General features: G+C 43.9%; 1 protein-coding gene and 1 pseudogene across 1 annotated transcript; both read left to right on the top strand.

The window, feature by feature from the left end:
• Window positions 1-3923: 3923 nt before the first annotated feature.
• LOC148995107 (immunoglobulin kappa variable 3-20 pseudogene) lies at window positions 3924-4397 on the top strand (annotated as a pseudogene).
• Window positions 4398-13779: 9382 nt separating this feature from the next.
• On the top strand, window positions 13780-15402 carry LOC120478386 (uncharacterized). Its single transcript, XM_089127868.1, has one exon. It carries the CDS (start codon window positions 13794-13796, stop codon window positions 14700-14702), a length of 909 nt encoding a protein of 302 aa, XP_088983994.1. The 5' UTR covers window positions 13780-13793; the 3' UTR covers window positions 14703-15402.
• Window positions 15403-15866: the final 464 nt, after the last annotated feature.

Genomic DNA, 15866 nt, shown 5'->3' on the forward strand with positions numbered 1-15866 from the left:
TGTTTGCGCTCAAGAAGATGATAATCAGCCAGCCAGGCCCCAATCTACTTCCCGCTTTTGCTCGGCTTCACACCACAGCTCATTTGCACAGGTACGTTTCTCCACTGCCCAGCAGTGACGTCTACTCTGCTCCCACTGAAGCTCTGTTTCTCCGGCTAATTTTCTATACTGCCCCAGCAGTGACGTCTCCTCTGCTCCCACTGGAGCTCTGTTTCTCTGGCTAATTTTCTCCACCGCCCCAGCAGTGACGTCTCCTCTGCTCCCAAAGGAGCTCCGTTTCTCTGACTAATTTTTCTACTCTGCCCCAGCAGTGGTGTCTCATCTGCTCCCACAGGAGCTCTGTTTCTCTGACTAATTTTTCTACTTTGCCCCAACAGTGATTTCTCATCTGCTCCCACAGGAGCTCTGTTTCTCTGACTAATTTTTCTACTCTGCCCCAGCAGTGATGTCTACTCTGCTCCCACAGGAGCTCCGTTTCTCTGACTAATTTTTCTACTCTGCCCCAGCAGTGATGTCTACTCTGCTCCCACAGGAGCTCTGTTTCTCTGACTAATTTTTCTACTCTGCCCCAGCAGTGATGTCTACTCTGCTCCCACAGGAGCTCCGTTTCTCTGGCTAATCTTTTCTACTCTGCCCCAGCAGTGATGTCTACTCTGCTCCCACAGGAGCCGTGTTTCTTTCGGCTAATTTTTCTACTCTGCCCCAGCAGTGATGTCTCATCTGCTCCCACTGAAGCTCTGTTTCTCCGGCTAATTTTCTATACTGCCCCAGCAGTGACGTCTCCTCTGCTCCCACTGGAGCTCTGTTTCTCTGGCTAATTTTCTCCACCGCCCCAGCAGTGATGTCTCCTCTGCCCCCACAGGAGCTCTGTTTCTCTGGCCAATCTTTTATACTCTGCCCCAGCAGTGATGTCTCATCTGCTCCCACAAGAGCCGTGTTTCTTTCGGCTAATTTTCTACTCTGCCCCAGCAGTGATGTCTCATCTGCTCCCACAGGAGCTCTGTTTCTCTGGCTAATCTTTTCTACTCTGCCCCAGCAGTGATGTCTACTCTGCTCCCACAGGAGCTCCGTTTCTCTGGCCAATCTTTCATACTCTGCCCCAGCAGTGATGTCTCATCTGCTCCCACAAGAGCCGTGTTTTTTTCGGCTAATTTTCTACTCTGCCCCAGCAGTGATGTCTCATCTGCTCCCACAGGAGCTCTGTTTCTCTGGCTAATCTTTTCTACTCTGCCCCAGCAGTGATGTCTACTCTGCTCCCACAGGAGCCGTGTTTCTTTCGGCTAATTTTTCTACTCTACCCCAGCAGTGACGTCTCATCTGCTCCCACTGAAGCTCTGTTTCTCTGGCTAATTTTTCTACTCTGCCCCAGCAGTGATGTCTCATCTGCTCCCACAGGAGCTCTGTTTCTCTGGCTAATTTTTCTACTCTGCCCCAGCAGTGATGTCTCATCTGCTCCTACAGGAGCTCTGTTTCTCTGAATAATTCTCATATGAGCTCTGTTTCTCTGGCTATTTTTTCTACACTGACACAGCAGTGATGTCTACTCTGCTCCCACTGGAGCTCTCTTTCTCTGACTAATTTTTACTCGGCCCCAGCAGTGATGTCTACTCTGCTCCCACTGGAGCTCTCTTACCCTGGCTTATTTTCTACACTGCTATAACAGTGACGTCCCCTCTGCTCCCACTGGAGCCCTGTTTCTCTGGCTAACTTTCTACACTGCCACAGCAGTGTCGTCTCCTCTGCTCCATCTGAAACTCTTTTCTCTGGCTAATTTTCTTCACCGTCACAGCAATGATGTCTACTCTGCTCCCACAGGAGCTCCGTTTCTCTGGCTAATTTACTACACCGCCACAGCAGTGACGTTCTCCTCTGCTCCTACAGATGCTCTGTTTCTCTGGATAATTTTCTACACTGCTCAAGCAGTGACCTCTTCTCTGCTCCCGCAGGAGCTCTGTTCCTCTGGCTTATTTTCTACACTGCTATAACAATGATGTTTTCTCTCCAGTACATCACCATTTAGAATTATTATTCCTGCTAAAACCCTTAATTGATTATTTCCTCTGTCCAGCAAGCTTGGTCTCCAAGCTAACGTCGCACGCATCAAAATTTATCCTCCAAGCGGTATCTCCCAGGACCCTTCAATCCTATATTACCGCTTGGAGGTAACATAAAGAAAGGAAACGATAAATATAACGTCTCTTATAACTTGCCTTCCCCCGATTTTTCTCTTTCCAATCAAATCTTTTATCTCCTATTAAAGGTTATTTGAGCGGCAATCCAGTTTTTCCCATAAACTGTCGTACGGCACTACTTCTGTGGAGTTAAACAATTCACAAACCCTGATTAAAGGGATCCAAAGATCCCAGCCCACCCGCCCCCGACTCCGGACACCCCATAACACTGGAAATTCTCATTAAATGTATTCGGCTTTCCGCATAAGCTACCAGCCCTTCAGTTCCACTCACACACTCAATGCCACGTTTAAATTACCCTTTTTCATTTTTCTTAGACACTCAAAAAACCGCCATCACTTTATGAGCAGAGTGAGTGCTTTCCCAGAGGAGCCCTTACATTTTTCTCCTTCATCCAGCGAGCAGTTGGTCTCACAGCGGATGCAGTGTGAGAAAAATCTCCTGGGCAAGCACTCAATTTTTCCACTTTTCAGTTTTCCTTCTTCCATCCAGCGAGCATCGGTCTCACAGCGGATGGAGTGAGAGCTTTCCCAGTAGAGCACTTAAAATTTTCTCTTCCATCCAGCGAGCAGTTGGTCTCACAGCGGACGGACATGAGAAAATTTCCTGGGCAAACACTCATTTTCCCCTCTTGTCAGGTTTCCTCTTTCCGTCCAGCGAGCATTAGTCTCACAGCGGACGGAGTGAGAGCTTTCCCAGTAGAGCACTTAAAATTTTCTCTTTCATCCAGCGAGCAGCTGGTCTCACAGCGGATGGAATACGAGAAATCTCCTGGGCAAACACTCATTTTCCCCTCTTGTCAGGTTTCCTCTTTCCGTCCAGCGAGCATTGGTCTCACAGCGGACGGAGTGAGAGCTTTCCCAGTAGAGCACTTAAATTTTCTCTCTTTCATCCGGTGAGCATTCGGTCTCACCGTGGACGAGAGTACGAGAAAATCTCCTGGATAAGCACTCATTTTCCTCTTTTCAGGTTTCCTCTTTCCGTCCAGCGAGCATTGTTCTCACATCGGACGGAGCGAGAAAGTTCCAGGTAGAGCACTCACGTTTTCTCTTTCATTTCAGCGAATATTTGGTCTTACAGTGGATGCAGCGCGAAAACCTCCTGGACAAGTATACAACAACCACACCTTGTTCGCAGTCAACAAGGGCCATCAGTCCAGGCAGTCCCTGACCAAGCATCCAGGCCCCTTCTCGAGATGCCAGCCCGCCATTTCTTGGCACTCTTTGGGGGGTCTTTAGTCCGGCGGCTGTCCTCTGCTCTTTAGCCTTTTGGGGGGAGTACTCTGGGTTCGGGCAGAATTCCGAGCACGGAGCCCTCCCTCCGGACAGCACGCCAAATACGCATTGAATCTTACTCACTCAAAATTATATGTAAGTGTGAACTCGTGAAATGAAGTTTTGTTAATAACTAAGTTCGGGAGGAGCACGTTCAGATAATTAACACGAGTGGACGGCAATCAGCAATCAGCAACCAATGATAAGAGGGTATATATAGACTCAGCAGTCTTACCTCGATCCATTGGCAGTTTGCAGCATCCCTCCTCCACCCCTTCTCCACACTCCTAGTCCTGCACACTCCTCTTTCTAAAAAATCACTTGCATACGGGGGGAGTACTCTGGGTTCGGGCAGAATTCCGAGCACGGAGCCCTCCCTCCGGACAGCACGCCAAATACGCATTGAATCTTACTCACTCAAAATTATATGTAAGTGTGAACTCGTGAAACTACAACTATGAACAACATCTGCATCTTCATCTGGACCATTGCACTGTTTGCTCAAGGTTGTTACTTTTTAATATAAATATAATATGCCATTGTTGTTTTGATCATTTTAATATACAAATATAAGGTGATTAACAAACTGACTGACTTTCTTTTCTCTTCTTCAGAATCCAGAGGAGTGACTCTGACTCAACCTGAAGTTAAAACTGTCCAACTGAGTCAAACAGCAACAATAGAGTGTCATATAGATGTAGGAATATACAGCAACTACTTAGCCTGGTATCAGCAGAAACCTGGAGAAGCTCCTAAACTCCTGATTTATTATATAAGCAGCCGTTATACTGGAACTCCATCTAGATTCAGTGGCAGTGGATCTGGCAGTGATTTTACTCTGAGCATCAGTGGAGTCCAGACTGAAGATACAGGAGATTATTACTGTCAGAGTAGACACTATATCAGTGGTAAATGGGTGTTCACACAGTGATAAAGAGTCGTACAAAAACCTCTGTCAGTCAGACGTCACAGTGACTGCACTGATACAGCTGAGAGAAACTGCAGCTGCTGATGGAGGATCACACACTACACAATATCAAACCTTCAGTCAAGCTTCAGGTTGTGCTCTCTGTGGAGAACCAAGACCAGGCCAGGATTGTTTCCACAAGGAATACTGAAGGTTGGAAATACTCACCAGACATATGGAAGACGTACGGCTGGCTTTGCCCTGGGCTGCAACATGGACTGATGTAAGGTTGGAAAAGACTTTGAAAGTTTACATTCCTGAGGGAAACAAGATTATGATTCCACCCTCAGAGGCATCCTTTAAGTTTTGACTGTTGAAGACCGACCTGATCCTTAGTTACACTTTTTGAGTTGGGAACGCTATTTCTGATATTTCCAAAGAACTGAATAAAATCCTTGTTTGCACTTGAACTTGGTGTCCTTGCACTACTTGAACTGTCCCGCTGAGATATGTGTCGCCTCTCATGACATCACAACACATACTGTACACACACCCACACTCACACCCGCTCACATACACACTTAGATCAAACACTTAAATCACTCTTGCCACTGTTGGAATTATGGATTTACAAGATTGCTCACTACTGCACTATGTTGGTTTGTTTGTATGTATGCCATGGAGAGGAGGCGCATAATTACCGCATCCATGCCAGCATGCGTGTGGCCAGATTCCTGGAGGCGGAGTGGTGAGAACCCAACCAATCCTCACTGTCCAAGGCCAGGATAGAGCAGCTGTCATCTGAGGTGTCGCCTTCCGCCTCGTCCCCTGAAGCGCCGGCAGTGAGGGCCGGAGCCGGCAGCTGTGCGTCCAGGAGGGGGGCGAGAGAAGGCGAGGGAGAAGCTCGAGGGAGAGGCTCTGGCGAGCGCTTAAATGCCGCATCAGGCTCGAACGGTCTTTGAGAACGGCGCTTCTTCCTGTGCAGTTTTACAGAGGGCGGAGTGACAGCCTCCACGTTGAAAACTTAGAGTTGAGCCCGCAGGGTCCACATCGGAAGTTCCTCACAATGGACGCATCCCCCTGACGAGAGCGCCCAGGCAGAGAGAGCAGATCACATGACGGTCTCTGGCGCTGAGCGGGGCTTGGCACGAGACACAGGAAGTGCAAGACATTTTGACAAAAACGTCTCGTGCTCTTTCAGATAGAAGTGAGTGTCGCGGCGGTGAACACGCACTGTAGAGCAAAGGATACTATCGCCGGATAGAGCAGCAGGCACGGATGGCTGAAGGCGGCGAAGACGACCGGCTTCCTCTGACGCTTTCCTCTGCTTGCTGGTCGCTGGTTTCGACTGCGGCGGCTTCTCTCAGGATCCAGCTATGCGTAGAGCTTCACGGAAGAGATGAAAATCAGGAAAGCAGTCTGCGAGCCGTACTCTTATATGCTAAGCCACACCCATTCTGGCGGGCTGTGATACGAAGCACCCTCATTGGGCGTGTCGTCACGCCAGGCTCATTGGTAGGCTGCTGCAGTTGCCGCAGGGCAGCCAATGACCACGCTAGATGCACATTGCCAGTGTTGGGAGTAACGCATTAAAAAAGTAATACATTACAGTAACATATTACTTTTTGCTGTAACGCAGTAGTGTAAGGCATTACTAATCAATTTTCAGTAATATTTTACTCGTTACATGTTCAGTGAGGCTTGCATTACAACAGACTTTTAGTTTTATTTGTAAAAAAAAAAAAAAAAAAACAGCAGACATTATAATATAGATATATTTTTCAGGTCTGTGGAGTCGGCTATATTTATACGGTGAGTTTCGGTATAGCCTATAGTCTATTTATGAGACGTGCACCAACACGCCCCCAAGCCTTATATCTAATATTGTCTGCTTTTACTTCTTAAAGGCAATTGGTTAATGAAACATTGATAAACATAAAATTAAAAGGTGCAATTAATACTAAACTAAATTCACTTTAAAGAACTTGTGTCTTCTGTTTGAGGTCTATGTGAAAGTTTTAAAGCAGTCTTTTAGTGCCGGTTCAGAGCGGTAGCGTCTGTAACATTGTTTTTTCCTCATAAATGCGAACACGAAAACTAAAATAAAATGAATATTTAAGTTCTACGGAGACTGGAGAGCAAACCCTTCCTCATTCGTTTTGCGCAGTGTAATTCACAGAATTACAAAAAAATATATTTTGCTTCCTATTTTTTTTGTCACGCATGAATGCGTGTCTTTTCCATAAAATTAAAAATAAAACGTAGACTGATATTTGTCTAATGCCTGAAGTCCTTTAAGGGAGTAGCCTATATGGAGAAACATATTTATATTTCAATATTATATTTCATTTATGGTAAAGCCTAAGTTCTAGTGCCTCCAGTCTACGCATTTAAATACACAGCCGTAATTATTCCATCTACACACTCCCATATAAGATAACCAACACGAAGGGGAAAAATCCCATTCTACTACATATGGAGAAGAACACACATTTTATGCAGGTCTTTTCCTTTACAGGGAAAAAGATCAACTGAAAGGAATTTTTCCTGTTTTAATAAAATACCTGAACACTCTTCAGAATGTGTGTGAGTTTGTGCTGGTGGTGTGTAGTAGTAGTGCACTCAGAGTGTGTGTGAGTTTGTGCTGGTGGTGTGTAGTAGTAGTGCACTCAGTACCACAGTCTTGGTCAGCAGTAAGGTGCATTTTCAACTTAGACGAGCCCACCACTCGAAGCAGAAATATAAACAGTAACATTTGTGTTATATTAGAAGTGGTTTGTGGCATTAATCATAATAAATTAATGCTGATGGGAAATGAGGAAATGTTCCATCGAATCTCTTAGTAACAAGCTTTCAGGAATAAAGCTTTTGAAAACGGAGGAAAAAATCCCCCACATCCACTCAATAGGAAAGTGTTTTCTAATGGCAGAAACCAAATCAATTATGATCCTCAGCAGAAGAGCTTCGGGTTAAATCCTTCATGATGGACAATTTAAAGAACGTTTAACAACTCTATTGTTTATCATTTAAGATATTATAATCTTCTAAATAATCAGATGTGAAATATATGCACCACACCACTTTTGTGTTCACGATGATTATTTTGCACGCTTGTATTTCAGAGTACACCACAGCTCCTGCACAAATCTGTGGAACAGCCAATCAGAGCAGAGCTCAAGCAACATTATTATTCATGACCCTTCCAGATAAGGAAATGACATCCCATTTCACGCAGGGACAAATCCTAGAGTTATAAATGAAAATGTAAAACATATAAAAGCTCATCTGGACGATCTTTACCTTTACTTAAGCCACACACCTTCATGTAGATATCAGAGGACAATTAAAATATTCCATCAATGCATTCTATGGCGCCTTTAACACAACATCATCTAACATTTGGAACGCACATTTTGTAATGGTTTGTAAATTAACAGAAATGGCCATTTCTCGTGTGGAGACAGTTCATATACTTTACATTTATCACTACGTCAAGTGTTAATAACTAGAGTCAGACTCAGATAAGTGGAACATTATTAAAGCGTAGTGCAGAATCAAAATAACTCAACGTTTACTGACAGATTCATTCACAAACATCAGTGTCTTTTTTATTTATTTATTTTATTATTTTTGTATTTTGTTTAATGTGTTTATATGTTGCATGGTTTCTCTTTATGCTTTTTATGCTTGCTCTCCTCGGGTTGTTGTGGTGGAGAGCCTTGCATGTTCCGATGAACCTGAGAGCAATGCCGTCTGGAGTTTAAGCTCCTGGTAGGGTCACCCATGGCGGTAAGGTCGAGGGGGAGGTTCCAGACAAAGAGCGACCCAAAGGGAATTACCATCATACCTCAATAGAGAAGGAAAACTCTGTACAGACTCCATCACCACTGCCTTGTGGTTAGCCCCAGGAAAAGCAAAAGGCTAAGGGAGTAAACCCCAACAGAAAATCAGGAGCTGAGCCCCTTAGGCAGATGGTGAAGGAATTTGTCACCATCCGGCAACTCCTGCAGCTGCGCTGACACCTGACTGTGTTGGCTCGCCTTTCTGCTAGATCCTGCCAGCAAAGCCAAGAGGGGGGTCCTGACGTCTGGGCAACCCAGGATCTCCATATTATTAGCCCAGGCCTGCACCTGGAAAGGTCACTCCAGCTGCACTGTTTCAGTGCAGAAACAACACGGGGAGCAGCAGTTTGCCAGTGATAACTAATGGCTCATTTGGCGTCGAGCCAGGCACTAGGGGTTGCTCCCGACGGTGAGAGAAACCATCATGTTCCATTGGGTCGTTACTGCCCGCCTTAACCCGGGCAGCCCCCGGGTAGTTAGGTACTACCCCACCACAACCTGTTGCTTCAGCGGGTGCATGGAGCTCAAACAAAATTGACTCGGACAGCGACTACTTGAGCTATGCTCTTACCACAATTTGTGCATTACCAACACCTTCTTCCCCACCAAGCCCCACCACAGAGTGTCTTGGAGACACCCCAGATGCAAACACTAGCACCAGCTTGACCTTATTGTTACTCGAGAGACCCATGCTCAAGCATGTGCTCATCACCCGCACATAACACAGTGCTGACTGCGACATGGACCATTCCTTGGTCAGCAGTAAGGTGCGTTTTCAACTTAGATGAGCCCACCACTCGAAGCAGAAGGGCCACCCTCGCATTAACACGGCAAGAACATCAGTGCCAGAGCGGCAGGAATGTTTCGCCAGGGCCGTGTAAAAGGTCGCCTCAGACACCTTTGGGAAAAAGGTGAAAAGGAGTGTAGATTGGTTTGTGTCAGGGATTGAGGTGCTGAAGCCTGTCATCACTGCGAAACGTACCATTCTCCTCAAGCACAAGAGACAGCCTTCTGCAAGGACGTTGGTTGCCCTCAGAGAGGCACGTAATAACACAAAGAGGATTGCCCGAAAGTGTACTGGCTGAAGTTGTGTCGCGATATCCAGACTTCGGCAGACTGTGGTAATTTCCGAGCCATGTATGAAGGCATGAAGAAAGTGTTTGGTCCCAATGCCATCAAGACTGCTCCCCTAAAATCTAATTCCGGCGTGATCATCACAGATCGCCGAAAGCAGTTGGAGAGATGGTTTGAGCAATACCAGGAACTGAGAGAGAACATTGTTGCTGACACAGCCATTCGAAATAGCATGCCTCTGCCCATCATGGAGGAGCTTGACTCGCCACCCACCATCGAGGAACTTGGGAAGGCCATCGATTCACTGGCCTGTGGGAAAGCACCAGGCAGTGATGGAATTCCACCAGAGATAATCAAGGCAGAGAAGGGGAGCTTTCTTCTTGGCCATCTTCACAACCTCCTGCTTAAATGCTGGGAAGAAGGGCATCATACCTCAAGACATGCGAGACGCTAAGATCCTGATGCTTTATAAGAACAAGGGCGATCGCAGTGACTGCAATAACTATCGTGGGATCTCCCTCCTCAGTGTTGTCGGGAAAGCCTTTGCACGTGTTATCCGGTTAAGCCTACAACTGCTTGCCGATCGTGTGTTCCCGGAGGCGCAATGTGGGTTCCAAGCAAATCGGTCAACAATTGGACATGGTGTTCACCCTTAGGCAGCTACAGGAGAAGTGCCGTGAGCAGAATCGTCCTCTGCTCCATGCCTTCATAGACCTGACCAAGGCGTTCTTCATGGTCAGTCGGGCTGGCCTCTCCACTCTCCTACACAGGATTGGATGCCCACCCAAGCTCTTGAAGTTGATTATATCATTTCATGAGAATATGATGGGCACAGTCCAGTATGGCGAGTCATCCTCAGACCCTTTTCTAATCAAGTGCAGTGTGAAGCAGGGGTGTGTTCTGGTGCCAACCCTTTTTGGCCTGTTCTTCTCCCTGCTCCTGCGCTATACCTTCTGCAACTCTGAAGACGGGATCTTCCTCCATACTAGGAGTGACGGGAACCTTTTCAACCTTGCCCTCCTCAGAGTAAAGACTAAGGTCCGCAGGGTACTCATACGGGAGATGTTGTTTGCAGATGATGCTGCTCTTGCTGCACACACTGAGGGTGCCCTCCGGAGACTTATCACTTTTGGCCTTGCCATCAGTATCAAGAAAACCAAAATAATGGTGCAAGATGTCAACACCACTCCTGAAATCACTATCAGCGACCACACCCTGGAGGTAGTGGAGAATTTCACATACCTTGGCTCCACCATCTGCAGTAACCTATCCTTGGATACTGAGCTCAATATAAGGATAGGCAAAGCAGCCACCCCCATGGCTCGACTAGCAAAGAGGGCTTGGGATAACACTCTATTGACACTCAAAACAAAACTGAAGGTGTACCAAGCATGCGTCTTGAGCACCCTACTCTATGGCAGTGAAGCTTGAACTCTATATTCTCACCAAGAGCAAAGACTGAATGCCTTCCATATGCGCTGCCTCAGACGACTCCTGAGCATCACCTGGCAGGATCGTATTACAAACATAGCCATCCTGGCCTAGGCAGGTATGCCAAGTATGTTCACCATCCTTACACAGAGGCGACTGCGCTGGCTTGGTCACCTGTGCAGGATGGATGACGGTCGTATCCCAAAGGACGTTCTGTACGGGGAGCTTGCCAAAGGAACACGACCATCTGGACTGCAAACCCTGCGCTATAAGGACGCCTGCAAGCGAGACTTGAAAACGTTCAGCATCTGTCCGAGAAGCAGTGACATTGGACCGTGAAAATTGGCGACCCACCATTAACACTGGTGTCCTTTTAGCCGAAGAAAAAAGAGCAATGCAGTGGGAGGAGAAGAGGACTCGCCGGCAGCAAAGCGTTCAGCCTGTTCCCATTGACATCACCACTGCTTATACCTGTAGCAAGTGTCAGCAGTGCTGTCGCTCCCGTATCGGACTCTACAGTCATAGTAGAGTCTGCAACTAAACCACAGACTGACCTGGGTGCAGATTCTAAACCATTGTCTCTCGAAGACAGAAGGATGCCAACAACCAACTAGAAATACATTTCTACTCGGCTTGACTTGGAATGAAACTGCAAATAAAGATGTAGCAAGTTTGTTTTCAGTAGAAAAACTTGCTATAATATTTTGTCTTTATTTTCCCCTTAAAGCATAATCATAATTTGATAAACTTACAGTATGACAACATTTTAATATTGTTTTACACTGTATTAATGGCCATTCACATTCTCCTCTGTATAACACTTGTGCTTTTGTTAATGGTTTTATATTGTGTAGTGTGGTTTGCTGATTGCTGATGCGGTTGCATATGCATTAACTGTAAATGATGTTTAATGCATCTTTTTTTGGTGTTTCTGGAGTTAATAAAAGAAGCAGAGCAGCTCATAAACACCATCATCTCCTGACGAGCAGCGTCTTCAGTCTTCAGTCTGATTCCCGGTAAGATCATGTCGTCTCATGTGGGAATTATTGTGTTCTTGTGTTTCTGCCTTTACTCAAACGTTAGCACATGTTGTTTAGCTTGTTGACTTGCTAGTGTGCTTGATTATGTGGAGAAGAAACTAAAGAAATAAGGTGGAATTGTTTAAAGCAGGTTTGGAAGTTTTCTTTAAGGTTCTGCCGGATCCAGTTTCCATTTCAGGTTCTTGATATTCATTTGATGATGATCGTAAACTTCATCATCTGTCTTCCCAGGTGTCTTTTCTGGACATACTTAATATATTTAAATGATACTGTACTGAGTGCGTATTAGTTATGAATTATTTTGAAACAACTTTATTTCAGCTCATTAGAAATATTTTTTTTAATAAAGCTGTATATAGCGGTATTCAAAATAGTATATTAAAAGTGCAAAAATAACAAAATAAAGACATACACACTCTGAAATCAAGAACACTTTAATATACTATCTTGTGTACACTGCAAAATAAATACAAAGTAAATTAAAAAGTACAGCAGGATATATAATCTCTTGAACATAAAACATTATAATAAAGATCAGTGAAATGCTATAACAGAACTATATGACACTCGTAAAAAACTGATGATAATTACCTGGGAATCATTCTCTAACCGCAGTCAAGTTGTGATTGTTTGTGTCAGTCAAGTTGTGAGTTAGTTGTAAGATTAAAATAGGAGATGATGAGAGACTCAGTGCTTTCCTCTGTGCGGGAACGAAACTATCGGGAGATCTTGTAGCAGAATCACGGGAACAATTCCAGGATATGCTTTATTTTCATTGGTTGTTGCGTTAAAAATTCCCCAGATACAATAGTGCTATTTTCTGATTGGCTATTGTGCAGCCCTTTCTTTCTTTGATTGGCTGATCGGGCTCGAGTAAGAACTCCAGGGGAGACGCGCTTGATATGAGATTAAAACGGATATATTTTAATGAAACGAGAGATTTATTTCCCTCCGATGAACGATTCACCAAATCTGTTCACGTTTCAAAAGGTTAATGTTGATTATGAAACTATTTTCCTTTAATGAACATTGTGTGTGATTTCAGTCAGTCAGCAACACAGATTTACATTTCTGACAGAAAACAGGCTTGCAGAGCAGCAGAAGAACCAATATTTTAGAGAGATCAGAGTATTTGTGCTTTCTCTCGCCATCATTCATGGGTTTCTTCTTTTACTGAGGATATGAATAAACGCTAGTGAACTTTAAGAGTGAAAGCATCATCAGATATAAAGCATTTTCACATTACTTCAGTCGTCGTAGTTGAGCCCAACCATTAGTGAAAGTTAGACTGGTTTTTCACTCTATCATTGTTGGTTCATCGTGTGTTTTAGGTCATTCCAGTTTCACACGTTGGATCAAATAGTGTGTGTGTAATCTCAGGCATTTCCTCCGTTAGATCAACAAGCTTTAAGATGTGTGTTTCTCCAGTGTGTGCAGTGAATGAAGAGCTCCTTAAACACGGCAGTGGAAACTTGTGAAACATCTGTCAGTCTGTGTGTTATTCCAGAAACTTCTGCTTTGACCTGCAGACCAAACACACACTCCTGTCAGTAATGTAAGTTCTTCAAGATTTATTCCTCCTTTAATAAACCATTGTACACTTGCAGCTGTGCTGGACTGAATATTCACAACAACAGCATTCTTGCTTCTGTCATATTGTTCAAATGGAGGATTTACAAACTTTAATCTGACATTTCACGTATTTCAAGCTTTCTAACATTACACACACTCCTCTAAACAACATGTCAAGCAAACTGAGCAAACTGCATTTCAACAATCACACAGAAAACAACTTATGTGTTATTATTATATATTATTGAGTTATTATTTACACATTATATTCCCTATTGGTTTTAATAAAGATAAATATATGATTACAATAGTAAATGAAAGCATGTTTTTTAAACTAATGACTGGTTTGTTATTTAGTGCCTGTGAAGACAATGGGACAAAACACCAGCATCAGCGGATCAGGTGGAGGAGGTTATAATATCAGCGGATCAGGTGGAGGTTATGATGAATGGAGGCGTGAAATGAGGGAATTTTACAGGAAACTTGATGCTGCAGAACCAATCATTTTCAGGACCATTGCCGGCATTGAGATTGTAGTCATGATCTTAACTCTGTGTGCGTTGTGTGCTCTTCTCAAATCTCAGCGCTCCACTCCAGTGTTTGTTATTCATTTGATTCTTTCAGATCTCATTCAGATCATTTGTATATTAACAGACACAATCACAGAGTCAGAGAAGGTGGATAGGGCATATTTGTATAGTTTGATTGTGGGTCTGTATTTTATGGCATGTGTTGCTCTTGAACGATATCTTCTGGTTTCTCATCCTATCTGGTACAGAACTCATCATTCACTGAAAGTCTGCTGTGTTATTTCTGTGATCGTCTGGTTTGTTCCTCTGATCTTTGCAGACTTTAACTACTATCGGCTGTTTACACCTCTGTCCCGATCGATCGCCTATTTAATCCCCTACCCGATAATCATTCTGTGTTTTATCGGCACTTGTCTCGGTCTTTCACGCGCAATATCTCTTACTTCTGTAAAGCGCAAAAAGATTTTGGGCAGTTTGTTCCTGGTGCTTCTGACTTACACTTTTCTCATTCTCCCCAACACAATTGTGATCATTATACGTGAGTTTTTTAATGATTATTATAATTCTTTCTATTATTTGTTTCCTATATTTTGGGAATTGTCTGAACATCTCCTGTTCCTGAACCCACTGGCTGACTGTGTCCTGTATATGTTCATCAGGCCTGATGTGGGAGGGTTAATGAAGTCTGTTCACTGCTGTTGTAGAACTGACACACATCAGGATTCGACACACACACGGGACGAACACTCTGGAGTCAGTAGTGCAGCGTTTGCCTGCTGTGTTTCAGTGCTAAAGCCTGCGTCTCATTCACGGACCTGCACTTCAGTTTCAACATCATGAAGTCAATGCCATTCTGTTCACTCACACACCCGTCCTTTCTATGGCATTCAGCTTTATTAGAGACAACTCTTGATTCATCAATTGCTCTGTTTGCGGCCCATAAAACACATGCGGTGAACAGAGTTTTATTAAAGATGTGTTGATGTAGTGTTGATGCTTCTGCTGGCGTTCTGGATCAGCAGGACTTTATCATACGATGAAGAGGAGGGTTGTATAAAGCACGGTTTATTCTCACTTCATTCCCCCGATAGACTGACAGATCAACAACATCAAGTAGTTTCAGCTCGTAGTCTTGCTTGTGTTTCTAATGCATCTACATTATACTCTTTTACCTAATAACTACTACTCACGCTATTATTCATGTATTACTAATGTATTATAAAGATGCTTTACTCAAAAACTTACATAATGTACATATGCTCATGTCCATCAAAAGATGAATAACTTTCTTTCTTCTGTGGAACATTAAAGACAATATTGTGATATTTTTGTCCATTCATTAGAAGTCAGTGGACAGTTTCGGGTGAACTATCCCTAAAAACACTTGATTTAAAGTGCAGAAAGTATATCAGAAGAGATCTAAGTTTATATGAAATATTAACCAGAGCTTGCATGTAAATCTGAAGAGTTATTAGTAATATTGTTGTGTGTTTATAGAAGTGTTTGATATGTCACATATGGAGTCAGAGACTGTCCTGTATTCTCTCTCTTCTATCATTAATATAATTAAAGATCTCTCAGTTCTCCTGTGTGTGCTTCTCTCTCCCTCTCTCTCTCTCTCTCTGTGTGTGTGTGTGTGTGTGTGTGTGTACAGAGAAAAACATCTAATAGATGAAAAAAGAGATTGGAAAGCTATCAGCTGTTAGCCACTTAGCTAGCTAACAACTCGCTACCTAATCAGAGCAAACTACCGCCAAAATCATACATCTGAATTTTTTGTCTTATTTCTAATACCTACATTTCCCATGATTCAATATCAATCCTTGGTGGCCAGGTGCCGCACTTTTCCGTGTTTTACCCATCCAGCCACAGCATCGGGACTCTCGAAAGCCTTCAAGCGATCGCCACTGTATGGAGCAGTTATGTACATTATATATATAGCAGTCCCTCCAGGATTTCACGATTTTTTTTTGTGATTTTTGCGATCAAAATGACTGATTTTGT

Source organism: Pimephales promelas, chromosome 3 (genome assembly GCF_988280905.1).
Source record: "Pimephales promelas chromosome 3, fPimPro1.hap1.1, whole genome shotgun sequence".
NCBI classification, from domain to species: domain Eukaryota; kingdom Metazoa; phylum Chordata; class Actinopteri; order Cypriniformes; family Leuciscidae; genus Pimephales; species Pimephales promelas.